Source organism: Corvus cornix, chromosome Z (genome assembly GCF_000738735.6).
Source record: "Corvus cornix cornix isolate S_Up_H32 chromosome Z, ASM73873v5, whole genome shotgun sequence".
In the NCBI taxonomy this organism is placed as follows: Eukaryota; Metazoa; Chordata; class Aves; order Passeriformes; family Corvidae; genus Corvus; species Corvus cornix.
The window spans coordinates 74,400,257-74,412,495 of NC_046357.1; the positions used below are offsets into that span (position 1 = coordinate 74,400,257).

At 41.4% G+C, this 12,239-nt stretch overlaps 1 protein-coding gene across 5 annotated transcripts in view; it reads right to left on the minus strand.

The window, feature by feature from the left end:
• The window catches only part of XRCC4 (X-ray repair cross complementing 4), an 89,132-nt gene extending 76,957 nt beyond the window's left edge, over window positions 1-12,175 (minus strand). The window contains exons 1-3 of one of the 5 annotated variants that reach the window (XM_039567493.1): window positions 11,997-12,113; window positions 10,876-10,932; window positions 10,146-10,302 (exon numbers count right to left, since the gene is read on the minus strand). In XM_039567493.1, the coding sequence (XP_039423427.1) occupies window positions 10,146-10,155 (10 nt within the window). In that variant the 5' untranslated portion in view covers window positions 10,156-10,302; window positions 10,876-10,932; window positions 11,997-12,113. Of the gene's footprint in view, window positions 1-5,721; window positions 5,882-10,145; window positions 10,303-10,875; window positions 10,933-11,669; window positions 12,114-12,150 lie in introns of those variants that run through there. The other 4 variants (XM_019292148.3, XM_039567494.1, XM_019292150.3 and 1 more) reach the window with 4 other exon arrangements.
• Window positions 12,176-12,239: the final 64 nt, after the last annotated feature.

Genomic DNA, 12,239 nt, shown 5'->3' on the forward strand with positions numbered 1-12,239 from the left:
GCATACAGTGCCTATTATATACCTCTCTTCAAGAGGAGGAAAAAACCTCCTTCGTGAAAATTAGTCTGACCTACACAGCACATAAAAACATCACTGCAAACAGTAATATTGTACCTTACTGGGTTTTTTTGTAAACAAAACAATTACAATGGCAAGAACAAAAAAAAAAAGAAAATCCAAATCCCTTTTCCCCTTATGTCCTGAGAACACAACTCTGTCACAGAGTTTAGGGTAGTGTTCAGTAAATGTATAAACCACCCACAGTTCAAGCATGAATACAGCAAAAAATAGCAAAGAACGTGTTCCCTTACTTATTTAGTAACAAGCAGTTACCACTAAAGAAATGAAGAATACAGACAATAAATCAGGGCACATTCCTTATTAATTCACTACAAAGTGACTGCATGCATTTTATTCACTCTAAAGGCAAATCTTAATAACAGATGTATTTTCAAAACAAGATGTATTGCTCTCTACTTCAAGAAGTGAAATAAAACACTCTCCTCACAGGTTACCTGCCCCAATGCACCCACCTGCTCACTAAATTCATCACCCCATCAGCTTCCAATGTGTCAAGCCTATGTGACCCTTCACAGATCAAACACTTCTACCAGCTCAAAATTTCATTATGAAAGAAAGACACAGATACAAAGGAGAGGTGAAACCTTAAGAGTTATTTTCGCTTTCACATCTTTGGGAGTAAAGGTAGGAACTGTGTTAATGCTCAGAAAGGTTAAAACAGCCCCCTGAATTTTTGGAGTGCCACTACTTAACAGTCCAGCTGTTGCTTAAGCTTTTTAAAGTAAAATAAAATCATTTAGTAAAAGCAGACTATATTTTTATTGCCTAAATTACTGGGATCAGACTCACTATGGCAACCTAAAAAGCCCCTCCGAGTCCATCAGAGCAGAGCAGCACCCTCAAGTGCCCTTCAACATCCAGCCCCTGTGGACTCTTCCCATTCACCACCTCCATAAAATGAGAGCAGCCGGCTCTTTCTCCCTTCCCCCAGTTAGGACAAAGCAAAGCTGCAGAGCAGCTTTGGGGCTGGGGCCACAGAAAGGCAGTGTTTCATCCTTGGGGGGCACAGGGGGTCACACACACCAGCACCTCTCCACACCAGGGCGCCGGGGCCAGCCCGCAGGTGGGGACAGCGCAGTCCCACCCCGAATGTGTAACTCAGAGGCTTTATTGAGGCCTTTGAACAGTCGAAGGCTGAGCTGTTTATCTTTAGCACTTTGTCCCCGTGGTCTTTGGCTCCTGGGCTCACCATTAGGCAATGTTTCCCTCTGAGGAGGAATCAGCTGTTGGCTGGTGCCTCTGCCCTCGGAACAAACAGCGCACACAGGCCCTTCTGAATGAACAAGACACTCTTAAAATGGCTCCACAAAGAATTTTATATGTTGTTTTGGATAGCACCAGGCATAGACCAAAAGCCAAATCTTTCAGGCTGCTCCAACACAGCATCATTGATAATGTTCTGAACTTCAGCACTTCATTTTTTTTTTTTCCTCCATGCAGACTAATGGCCTTTTTTTTTTTTTCTCTCCCAAATTGGTTGGGCTGCAGGTGTTCCAAACCTCGGCAGCTATGCATGGAAGGCTACTTAGAGACCAGAAAGAGCTCCTATGTCTTTGAAATAGAGCAATTAACTTAAGTGCTTTCTTGTTGAGGAAAAATGGGAGCTATCCACAGGGAGTTCAGAATAGAAGACCACACACTGCTGTTAAAGTCTGCAGTTTGGTTCCTTCTGACACTGGCCAAACTACACGTCCTAACCTAATAATCAGAAGAAAGTTAATAGCTAACTCATAATCAGAGAACAGATACTACTCAGGAGATGCTACATGTACTCATAAGTGGATAATTGGAGATTTAAACCAGTCAAGAAAAGCTCAAGATTGCTTTTAAAGATTAAAACTAGCTATTACCACATTTTCTAACAGAAGGAAATAAGATAATGCCTGTATTTATGCATATTTCCAGTGATGTATTTCATACAAATTGATATTCTCTCGTGTTAATTTAAAATTCCATTAACTCCAATACTTCAGGAGTAAGAACATTAAAATATCTGACAAGAACCTCAACTCTCACTCCATTAATCTTACAACTACTACTGATCCAATAGGGACTTCCTCTTTTCTCATTTCTTTTCGGAAGAACATGACCAGGCCAACGAACGTGAAGACAAACAACAGAGAATCTTTCCTGTTCCATCTCACAATAATCCTCCCACTCCTCTGGCCACAATATTTGTTTGACATTGAAGAATGATTCAATAATAACCTTCATCTGCAACTTACAGATAAATCTGAAAGCCAAAGAAGAGAAAAAAATTAGAAAAGAGCTTTGTTCCCTAATGCAATTTAGGGGGCTAAAACATTTTTGTATTACATGCATCCTAAATTATATTTAGCTGCTCTTTCAACTTTGCTCTGTATTAAAAGCACAAGGGTTACAATTTTGCCAATAATGCAACTTTGTCTTGAAGATAAAAGGAACGAACCAGAAACTGCCACTCGGACATAAAGAGGAGACTGAATGATTTTCTAACATTGCGCAGAGGGGTAAGTGGGCCACTTTAAAAATTCAGTGCTCCATGGCAACATTTGATCAGGAGATCGTGGGCCCAACTGCAGAGCCAAGGCTCACATGGCTCCCATTTGCACTGCTGCCTTCCCACTGCTTCGTGGCAGCCACAGAACGATTGGAAACATGCACATACTTTTTGTGCATTCGTGTCCCCCCCCCCCAACCCCCCCAAAAAAAGAAACCCCAAACCGAAAAACCAAAAACAAATCAGTCCTGAGCTGGTCAGGCTCCATGGGACAATAGGATACGGAAGATTTGACACAAAAGATCTGGAATCCACGATAAGGAACAACCCTTGTCAGGCTTATTTACTACAGTCACCAGCTGAAAAATGAGGAGAAACAGAAGGAAGCAGACAGTCAACAACCTTTATAGTAGGAATCTTACTAACAAGCCTTGATCTTAATTGTAGCCTGGAGGCAAAGCCCACCCTGGTGTCTTTCATCCCCTTGAAGTCTCAGAGCTAACCCACTACCCACTGCAGGCATCCAGCCTTGCCAAGCTCACTTAAAACCATCTACATTAAGCTATAATAAGGTTAAAAAAAAAGGCCTTCGGTGTATTAAAATAAACACCAAAGTGGGCAATTATGCTAGCATATACTAGCAAGTAAGGGAGTATGCAGACAGATTTATAAAAGGGGCAAACACTTTTTTTCTCAGCCTTTTTTTAACAATTCTTCCCAAAACTAACAGTCACGCTGTCAAATCCTCACTTCCCAAAATGCACAGATAAGCCAGGATACACTAACTGAACGTTATAAACCGGCAAAAAAAGTAAAAATAAATTTAAGTCATGCAACTGACATGTCTCCTGATGAAAAAGTGATTTTTAGTAGCAAAGTTACTAAAAAGCGTGTATGGAAGGGAGCAAAGATCAAAGGCAACAACCAGCCCAGCCTCCAGAGGATAGATCTGGGATGAAAAGTCAGCAGGCATGTCTCAGAGACCCAGACTCCCTTTCTCTGCTGCTTCTGGAAGATGCAAGTCCCCAACAAATACTTTACAACTCTAACTTGGCAGCAGGACACCCTGGCTTTCCAAGGTCCTACCAAAGCGAGCGGTGGCACAGTGCCTTCCCTTGAAAACCACAGGATATTTATTCAGAAAAATAACTCACTTCCTCCTGAAATGTTTTTTTTTTAAAAAATAACACACATTCTAAATATATATCATTTTCCACATATTTTCTCTGAAAAGACATCACTAAAATTGCTGTATGCTTTGCAGATAAAAAGCAGAAAAAGGAAGTTGTGCCAGACCCAACCTTTGAGCCCAACATATACAGGCAGTAAGAACAAAGATTTGGGAATTCCGAGTCCCTTAGTCATATTTTTAAAAGCATCTCTGCAGTTTTCAGTACCTTAGTATCATCCATTTGACGATGGCAAAGTTGAGGAAATTTTTGGGGGGAGGAAAAAAAAAAAAACACAAAAACCCAGCATGTTTTAATCACCCTTCGTCCATCCAAAAATACCCTGATACATATGTCTTTTTGATGTATATTTGGATAACATCGTAGTCTGGCTGAGGTATCATCTGTTTTCCAAAACACTGCCTTCTTTAGGATTAAATATTATCAGGATATTCAATACAAATCTGTCGCACAGATTTCCTTTGTTTTCTAGTTTTTAGTCCCCACACAGACCTATTACAATCCCACTCAGTTTGATATGTTTCTCTAAACGTCTGACTTCACATCATTGAGCAGTGGATCCCACTAAAGTCTGCCTTTTTTTTTTTTCCTTTCCTTTTTCTCTGTTTTTTTCTTTTTAAATTTCAAAGTCGAATACATTCAGTACTGTTGAATCCAAAAGAGATGCATAGGCAAGAGCACCCAGTCTGAAACAAAGCTAAATGAAACAAAGAAATCAGTGTCTGGTACATATGGATGGACGTAATTCTGTACACAGGATTTGCTGAGCAGTTTTGAAAAATTGAGCCCAGTAACCTGGAAAAACAAGTTTCACCAAATTTTGCCACTTCAGTGGGACAAGGGCAGGTATAAATATGAAGGCTTACATTATCCTTCTCTCCTCCCACCTCTACACCCAAGACTTTTCCAAGAGATGGATTATTTTAATTTCCCGTCCCTGTCAAATTAATAATAAAAAATAGGCCTAGTCTCCAAATTGCTTTATCTTACTAAACAGTTTCCTCAGGCATTTTCTTTGAAGAAAATTCCTGCATTACCCAGTCTTTGCTTAACCAAAGTTTTATTATGTTTTTCTTTCCATCTGCTATTTATCTATTAGAAAATGCAACACTAAACTCCCCCAAAAAAAGGAGCTCACACGGCTTGAATTTACTAATTTAAAAATTGTAATTCACATTGCTTTGCCTGACCCCCATAGAAAAATAATTCACAAGACATTCACAAGGAACTGAGATATTCACTTTAAATCCACTTAAATTTCAATTTTGCAGCTCTTTATTTCCAGCTATGTTTATTACTTGGCATTGAACAGTAATTGCTCTGCTGATGGATTAGGCTGAGTTTGAAGCCTAAGGCAAAGAGACATGTATTGAGCACCACTTTCAGCTGTTTCCACACATGGGCACAGGTTCAGCACCAGTTTAGCTCAGGCTTTGTGATAATCCACATTTGACAAACCAAAGCAGGACAGAAGCACCAGTCCTTATCTTGACAAGTGCCAGTATTTTAGCAAGGAGGGGGCCCAGGACACAAATCCCACAGCCTCACCAAGCTCTGAGCAAACAAGATGATTTGTTCTAAAAAAAAAAAAAAAAAAAAAAAAAAAAAAAAAAAAAAAAAAAAAAAAGACACAGTTCCACCCAAAATTCAGAGGCCACTCACTCTACACCCTCAGCCAGCACTTACAAATCTACTGGTTTGTGCTCAGCCAGCACCATGTCTACAAACCACATTTAGAAAGGAAAAAGGACACAAAGAGCTTCACAGGAGTCACCTGTATTGTTAACATCCCAAGTTCTGTACATAAGAAAAAATATAAAGCCTCCCAAGACTCATCAACTCACTGCTTTTCTAAGGAACTTTCATGACTCTTTCACTCTTTCATTCGATTTTTTTTTTTTGGGTTCTTACTACAGACTAGGCAAAAAAACCCCAAAACAACAAAATCCTACTCAAAAATTTAACCCTTACCCAAGACACTTGATGCCAAGCAGGGGGTCTGCTCCAGGAAAACAGCTTTTCAATACTGGTGTTCCTTTACAGCTCCTAAAGAATGCTTGCACTGGAGTGAAAAGAAATCTGCAGGCTGAGATGAGGACACAGCAGGGGCACACCACTGCAAAAATGCCACTGGGACTTGAGCTGAGAGGGCAATTAAGTACTCATTAGTAAAATACAGCACAAAAGTGCTTTGACATGGCACCAGTCAGACCCAAGTTTGAGATCTTAAAACGCAAATTACAACAAAGCAGAGATGTGAAGCACCACAGAGGTCTCAGGGTGACGTGCTAAGGGTGTAAATTGTTGCTTTCCCAGGTAAGTTCATGATGACATAAAAAGTGGGGAAACAGCACAGAAACAGCACAGAAGGGATAAATATTTTTTAAAAAAAGCCTCAGTTCATGTTGGGGGGCACTTCACCTTTGTGTTTCTAGCTCCCAACTGCAGCTGCACATCAGTACCTGAAACACAGCTGTGAGCAAAGACAATGGCCCTGAAATAATGCAGGTACATGAGCTCAAAAACCCAGCCTCTGTGCACAGGAGTCACCTCTCCACAGCTCCAACAACCTGTTCCAGTGCAGTTTTAGATAAAAAACCTGCCACTGCATTTTCCTCTCTTTGCATGCTACAAATACCCTTATTTGTTTTGCACCGTCAAAAGTACCAAATTCAAAACACGAACCTCAAATTAAGAATATATACTAAAAAATTCCTCCTTTACCTCTTTACTTAAAGAAAAAAAAAAATCTGGTTTTAGGAGAGTCAGGGCTAATAAAACAAATCCCTGCAACAGACAAGAGTAAAAAAATTATAAAATATAAGGCACATTTTTCATCTGTAGACATCTCTGACCAAAACACGGGGGAAAAAAACCCTTCTCTCTAATATTGTCTTCAGGAGATCACAAAATATTACTCAAGTAGGTGTATTTCCAAGACACTCAAAGATGCTTCAGCTAGTTCCTTGCCTCTTGTTTCCTAAAACAATTATCCTCCATGTCAGCTTTCACTGAAATTAACATTTCTGCCCCATCTCCTGATCTGTGGCTGCTGAGTGCTGGACTCTGAAAATAAGGTTCATTTTTTCTCAGCTGGAGTAATTTAATATAAGCCTCCACAACAGAGTCTGATGCTTCCCTGCTTGGCTCAGCCAGCACAAATCTCTCCCCAGGATTTTGTGAGGTTTCACCCCAAGCCTGACACAGCTGACGGCGTTTGGAAAGCCCCAGGCTCCCTCTTTCCTGTCCAGCTTCTGTGCTGAAAAGGATGGCCTCTAAGACCCCTTTGTAGACCTGTAAACAAACAATCCCTTTCATAATCATTTGAATCATTAAAAAAAAAAAAAAACCAACCACAAACAAATGCAGCCTGTGATAGGATATATTGCCTCACTCTTCCTCTGGTTGCATTAATTTTTCTGTCCCAAGATAGCAAGCAATTTGGCTCATGCCTAGATCAAGGGCACAAAAGTTCTCAGTCTCTGCACTCTTAAAAGTCACATCAGATCAGTCTCCCTTTTTTATTATTTTTTATTTATTTTACAATCTGTGCTCTAGCTGTCTGCTCTGCTGGAAGACACCCCTTCCCAGAAAAGTCACCTAGTAGTCTGCAGGGAGGACGCACAAATATTCCAATGCTTTTCCAAGCTTTGTAAATCAGGACAATTTAATCAAATATATTATGAGATCACAAGTACACCTCAGAAGGCTCTTACACCAGAGGCCATTGCTCAAGGCACACACATAATGAATTTTTTTTTTTTCCCCCAGCTTGGAACTTTTCCTGTAAGGCATGTTCTTTTGTGTTGATCAGATTTGACTGTGTTAGATTAGCAAACAACAGTAATTTGTTTAGCAATTATCTCCTAAATTTCGCCTCAGCTTGTGTCAACATGGCACAATTCATACATAATTCAGTGAGTCTTTTGTACCTTGACATATCTTGGACAGCAGTCCTTCCATTACACTATCTGATACTATGTTCTAGGAATAATCTTCACATTTTTTTGCCACCCTTCCCTTTTTTCTATCTCATATGCAGAGACAAAGGAGGTGGGGAAGACTAAAATCCATAAAGACATTGATTACAAAGAGCAGGAGATGAAGGCCACTGTTTCCTAACACAGGAAAGGGACACAGCTCAAGTCAGGGATACAACTAGAGAAAATACTCATTTTGGTGGAAAAATATACAATTTCAAGAACCATTTAATGTTATTTTACAACAGCTGTCTAAATTGGATTCTTGGTTATTTAGTGATGTTGGTTCGGAATTTATGCACATGATATTATGTGTTCCCCACAACATCAGCAAGCACTAGATTACATTTCTGCCAAATAAAACAGTGAAGAAATCACAGCTGCATCCTACTAACCTTGAAGAATCAGATAATGGCTTTGAGTCCTTGAAAATCTCACCCTCAGCTCTGGGTGGTTCCACTTACTCAAGGACATGTGCTGCTTTTTCATCTGGGGCTCCTGAGCTCTAACATAACCCCTGAAAAACATTCTCCACCTCCTGCTAAGCCCTAGGTGACAAGAGTTAGGGATTAAAATTTCTCATCTTCAAGTGGCACTGCAAGATAATGAGGACATCAGAAACAGGCACTGAGACAAAACAGCAAGTGACCCTGCAAGGCCCGTGGCACACCCATGAGCACGCAGCACAAGTATTTGCTATACTGCTTTAATGAAGCCAACATGCAGCATAGAAAACCATCTCAAATTACCTCATCCATACTGAAATTGATGGGTTTTGGTCAAAACAGACCATTGTAAACACATCCAGTGTTGCTGCACACCAGCAGCAGTCTGTGAGAGGAGAGGCACTGAGGTCACCATGTCAGGCACAGCATCACTAGTTCTACAGCAAGACCATCACACCTTGGGTGTTTTTACAATCTGGAGTAGCTTGCTAAGTGGAGTAACCTTTGCATTAGCCCATCAGTTGCATACACATGAAATCTGCCACAAAAAGCAGGAATTTTAAGATGCAGGAATTTCCCAGTGCTGTAGGAACACTCCCAATCATACACGACCCTGTGCAGTAACTTTCTATTAAACACATGGTTAAAATATCAGGCTAAAGCACCTCTGTTGTGAAGACTGAGGTTCACTCCTGCTCACAACAGCTGCAAACTCCAAGAATTTCACAGCCATTGTGATCCAGCCTACTACAGTGAATACCATGTGCACTCCTAGCAGGTGACAGGCAGAGGCAGAGAAATGGAGAGAAAAAGGAGCCAAACCTACATGTAGATGGGAGTTTGTCTTTTGCAGGTTGGTTTTTTTTTTCAAAACAGTGTTAGCAAACAAAATACCACGCTCTAATTACCACTGTCAGCACACAGAACACCACCTACCCACGACAGGTTTGCCTGCAAAATGCACACCCCTCGTGTTCCGCCGCCTCCTTGCTCCAGACGGAGGACAGAGCATATCTGTAGCTGTAGCAAAAATGCAAAGCAGTCCTTAAGCATTCATGCCTGCATTTGAAGATACTGGGAACCACAGATGTGGGCACCACGTAGAAGCCAAAGAAGAGCAGTATCAGCTTTTTGCCAGACACTCAAACCAGCATTTCTCAAAAAAACCCTGACTGATTGCATTTATAGTTTATTTGAAAATGCTTTTTCCACCTCATACACAGGCATGGGTGTGTTAAGCACAGAAGCTTACCAATACAGGTGTACCCGTCACATCAGTCACCCACCTGTGATACTTTTAAAACCATTTCCTCCAACTTTCTCATGAAAATGAGACACGCGAGAAGCTAAATGCCAAGCCTTCCACATGCAATTGCCATTGTTTTGTGATAATTCTTCCTGCATCTGGAAACAGCCTAGAAATTAAACCTTTTTTACCTCTCATTATAGACACAAATTCCTTGGTGTGCTCTACATACAACTGAACAGTATGTAAGCCTTTCACCACTAAAATATTTCTTAAAACCAGGAAACGCAGCCAAGACCATGAACCCTTCTCTTCAGAAACCTAACAGCAACAAAAAAAACAGTATTCATCACATATTTTTATTTAAATATCTGAATAGTGCCATATAGATCAATACAGTTGTTTAGACTTATGGTTTGCTTTTTGAATTCCACCAGACAGGAGCGCCTACCCAGCCCATCCCTGTGGACAACACCAACCAAGCTTTCCCAGCTCTTTGGAGCTGGTTTTCCATGACAAGATATTGATTAGGAAGGAAAAGAGCACAAGGGAAACTGGAACAACACCGTCTGAAAGCTGATATTCCAGTCAATACCCCATGTCTACCACAGCTGCATCCCAGAAGACACTTCCAGGCTAGGTGCACCAATCTTTTAAATTGTGCCACCAAGGCTCCCAAAAAATGTTTAAGTGGCATTCTTCCCACAACAGCAAATTACTCACCTGAAATCATTTTAATACAGCAGATGGTCAGTAAAATTTCCTTTTTGAATAGCTGAGACTGTTGGAAACTTCACTAGGAAATTAAAACATCTAGGGTAAATAAAGAGCATTGTTTGCGAAAATCGGCAATGGGTTTCAGGTGGGAACTTGCCAGAAACTATCAAAGAAGAAAGAAAAAATATAATAAATCTTTCATAACGGGCATGCTTGCAAACAAAACTATGCTAGAGGAAGCTAGATGACCACCTGAAAGCAGGCTTGGCTATGGTGTGAACAAGGACTGACAGCTGGAGTCTCTTCAGACATTACAAAATATTTTCAAGCTTCTAATTCACACTGAGCATCCAAAAGTGAGTCAAAGCAGGCAAAACAACTCAGTTTTTGCCTTCTATCTCAGACATACATAAAAAAAAGGACAAAAGTATTATTGCCTTTAAAGTCTTTGGTCCTGTTGACCATCAGAGGCTGTACAGCTCAGTGATTATATTGACAACTTATTTCTCTTTGCAAACATACTTTAATGTGACATCATTCAAGCACTTCAAAGTGAAGTTATCCTAGATAATAAGGGCATTTTTAGAACTGTCTTTATGCACTTAACCATATTTTTTTAACCCAAAACCTTGACATGTGATGGAAAGAAACCGATCCAGTGAATGTAATTCAGTAACAGGAATGAGATGTATGAACATGTTATGAGAAAATGAGCACGCAGCAAGATGCTGATTACCTGCTAGACAAATGGATAAATCTTCAAATGAATGAGCCTTTATAGTCACTAAAAAATCTAGAGAAAAATCAGAACAAATCCAGAATCAACACGGCGCCTGAAATCCACAGGGCAGAAAAACCAGTTACACAAGAGAACCCAACTCAAACTCTACCACCTGTTCATGCTGGTAACATCCCAGGCACATTTTGGTGGTTATGAACCTGAAACCACAATTTCACAGAGAACACTAAAATTGTAGAGACCAAATCTACAACCACTAAGGAAGCTGCTCCGTAGAAGACAGGAAAAGCACTGTCCGTGGATTGTGTAGGTCTCACTCATCTCAAAGTCCTCTGCTTCAGTAAAGCACTGCCTCAGTCCCATGAGATAAACGCACTTTACACAGGTACATCAACCCCCAGCCTCCCACAAGCCGCTGCACGACGTGCACCAAACGTTACCCCAAAATGTCATTTTAGAGTAAAAAAATCTGTTTCCCCTCACCAAGGGAAAAAGCAAAATCTGTCCCACACTCAGCAGAAGAACACGAATTTGGTGCTGAAATACAGAGAATTACAGAGAACCCCCCCCAAAACCAACACTTTGGGGTGATGCTTTTAAAGCCACATTTGCAAGGAGAAACAGGTTCCTCGTAAAACTCCAGGTGTTTGTTAGGACAGCAACACGTGGGCACCTAAACGCAGAGTCATCACTGTGAAGCTCTTCGTCTGAGCTCACTTTACTGAGTGATTAAGGTAATTCCTTAAAAAAAAAAAAAACCAAAAAACAAACAAAAAAAAAACCAGCCTTACGGGTGGAAAAAAAAGTTGGAAATTCTTGGGCAGGTGAAGCTACAGAAAGGATGATGCAAAGTCCTAAAAGGAGAAAACACAGCACAGGAGCCAAAATACAACAGACCAGAGGAGAACAGTCGTCCCTCTGAAACAACAGAAGTAACAGTAAGGCGGACCTAATTAAGAAAGAGCCTCATTAAGGCGTTCTTTATGTTATTAAGACCTCCGTAGCCAGTGGCTCACGCCCGCAGGGACGGGAGGGCGAGACAACACCCCCACACCTCTCAGCCACCCGCTGGGCGCCGAATAACAACAACCAACCGAAAAAACAACCAAAAAACACACCAGAAGAACCACTTTTGGTTTCGCGTCTCACTAAAGACACGTGGTCAAGACGGGGTCAGTGAAGGGCTGATCCCGGTTATCCCGGTTATCCCAGCGCCGGGACACGAGCGGGTTTCCCCACCCCGTTCCCCTCAGGCCCGCCCGGCCCACCTACCTGCCGCGCCGCCACCTCCGCCTGCGCCGCGCCAGCCAATGAGCGCCGCGTCCGCCCGTCCGTCCCGCCCCCCGCCGGCCGCGCCGCCC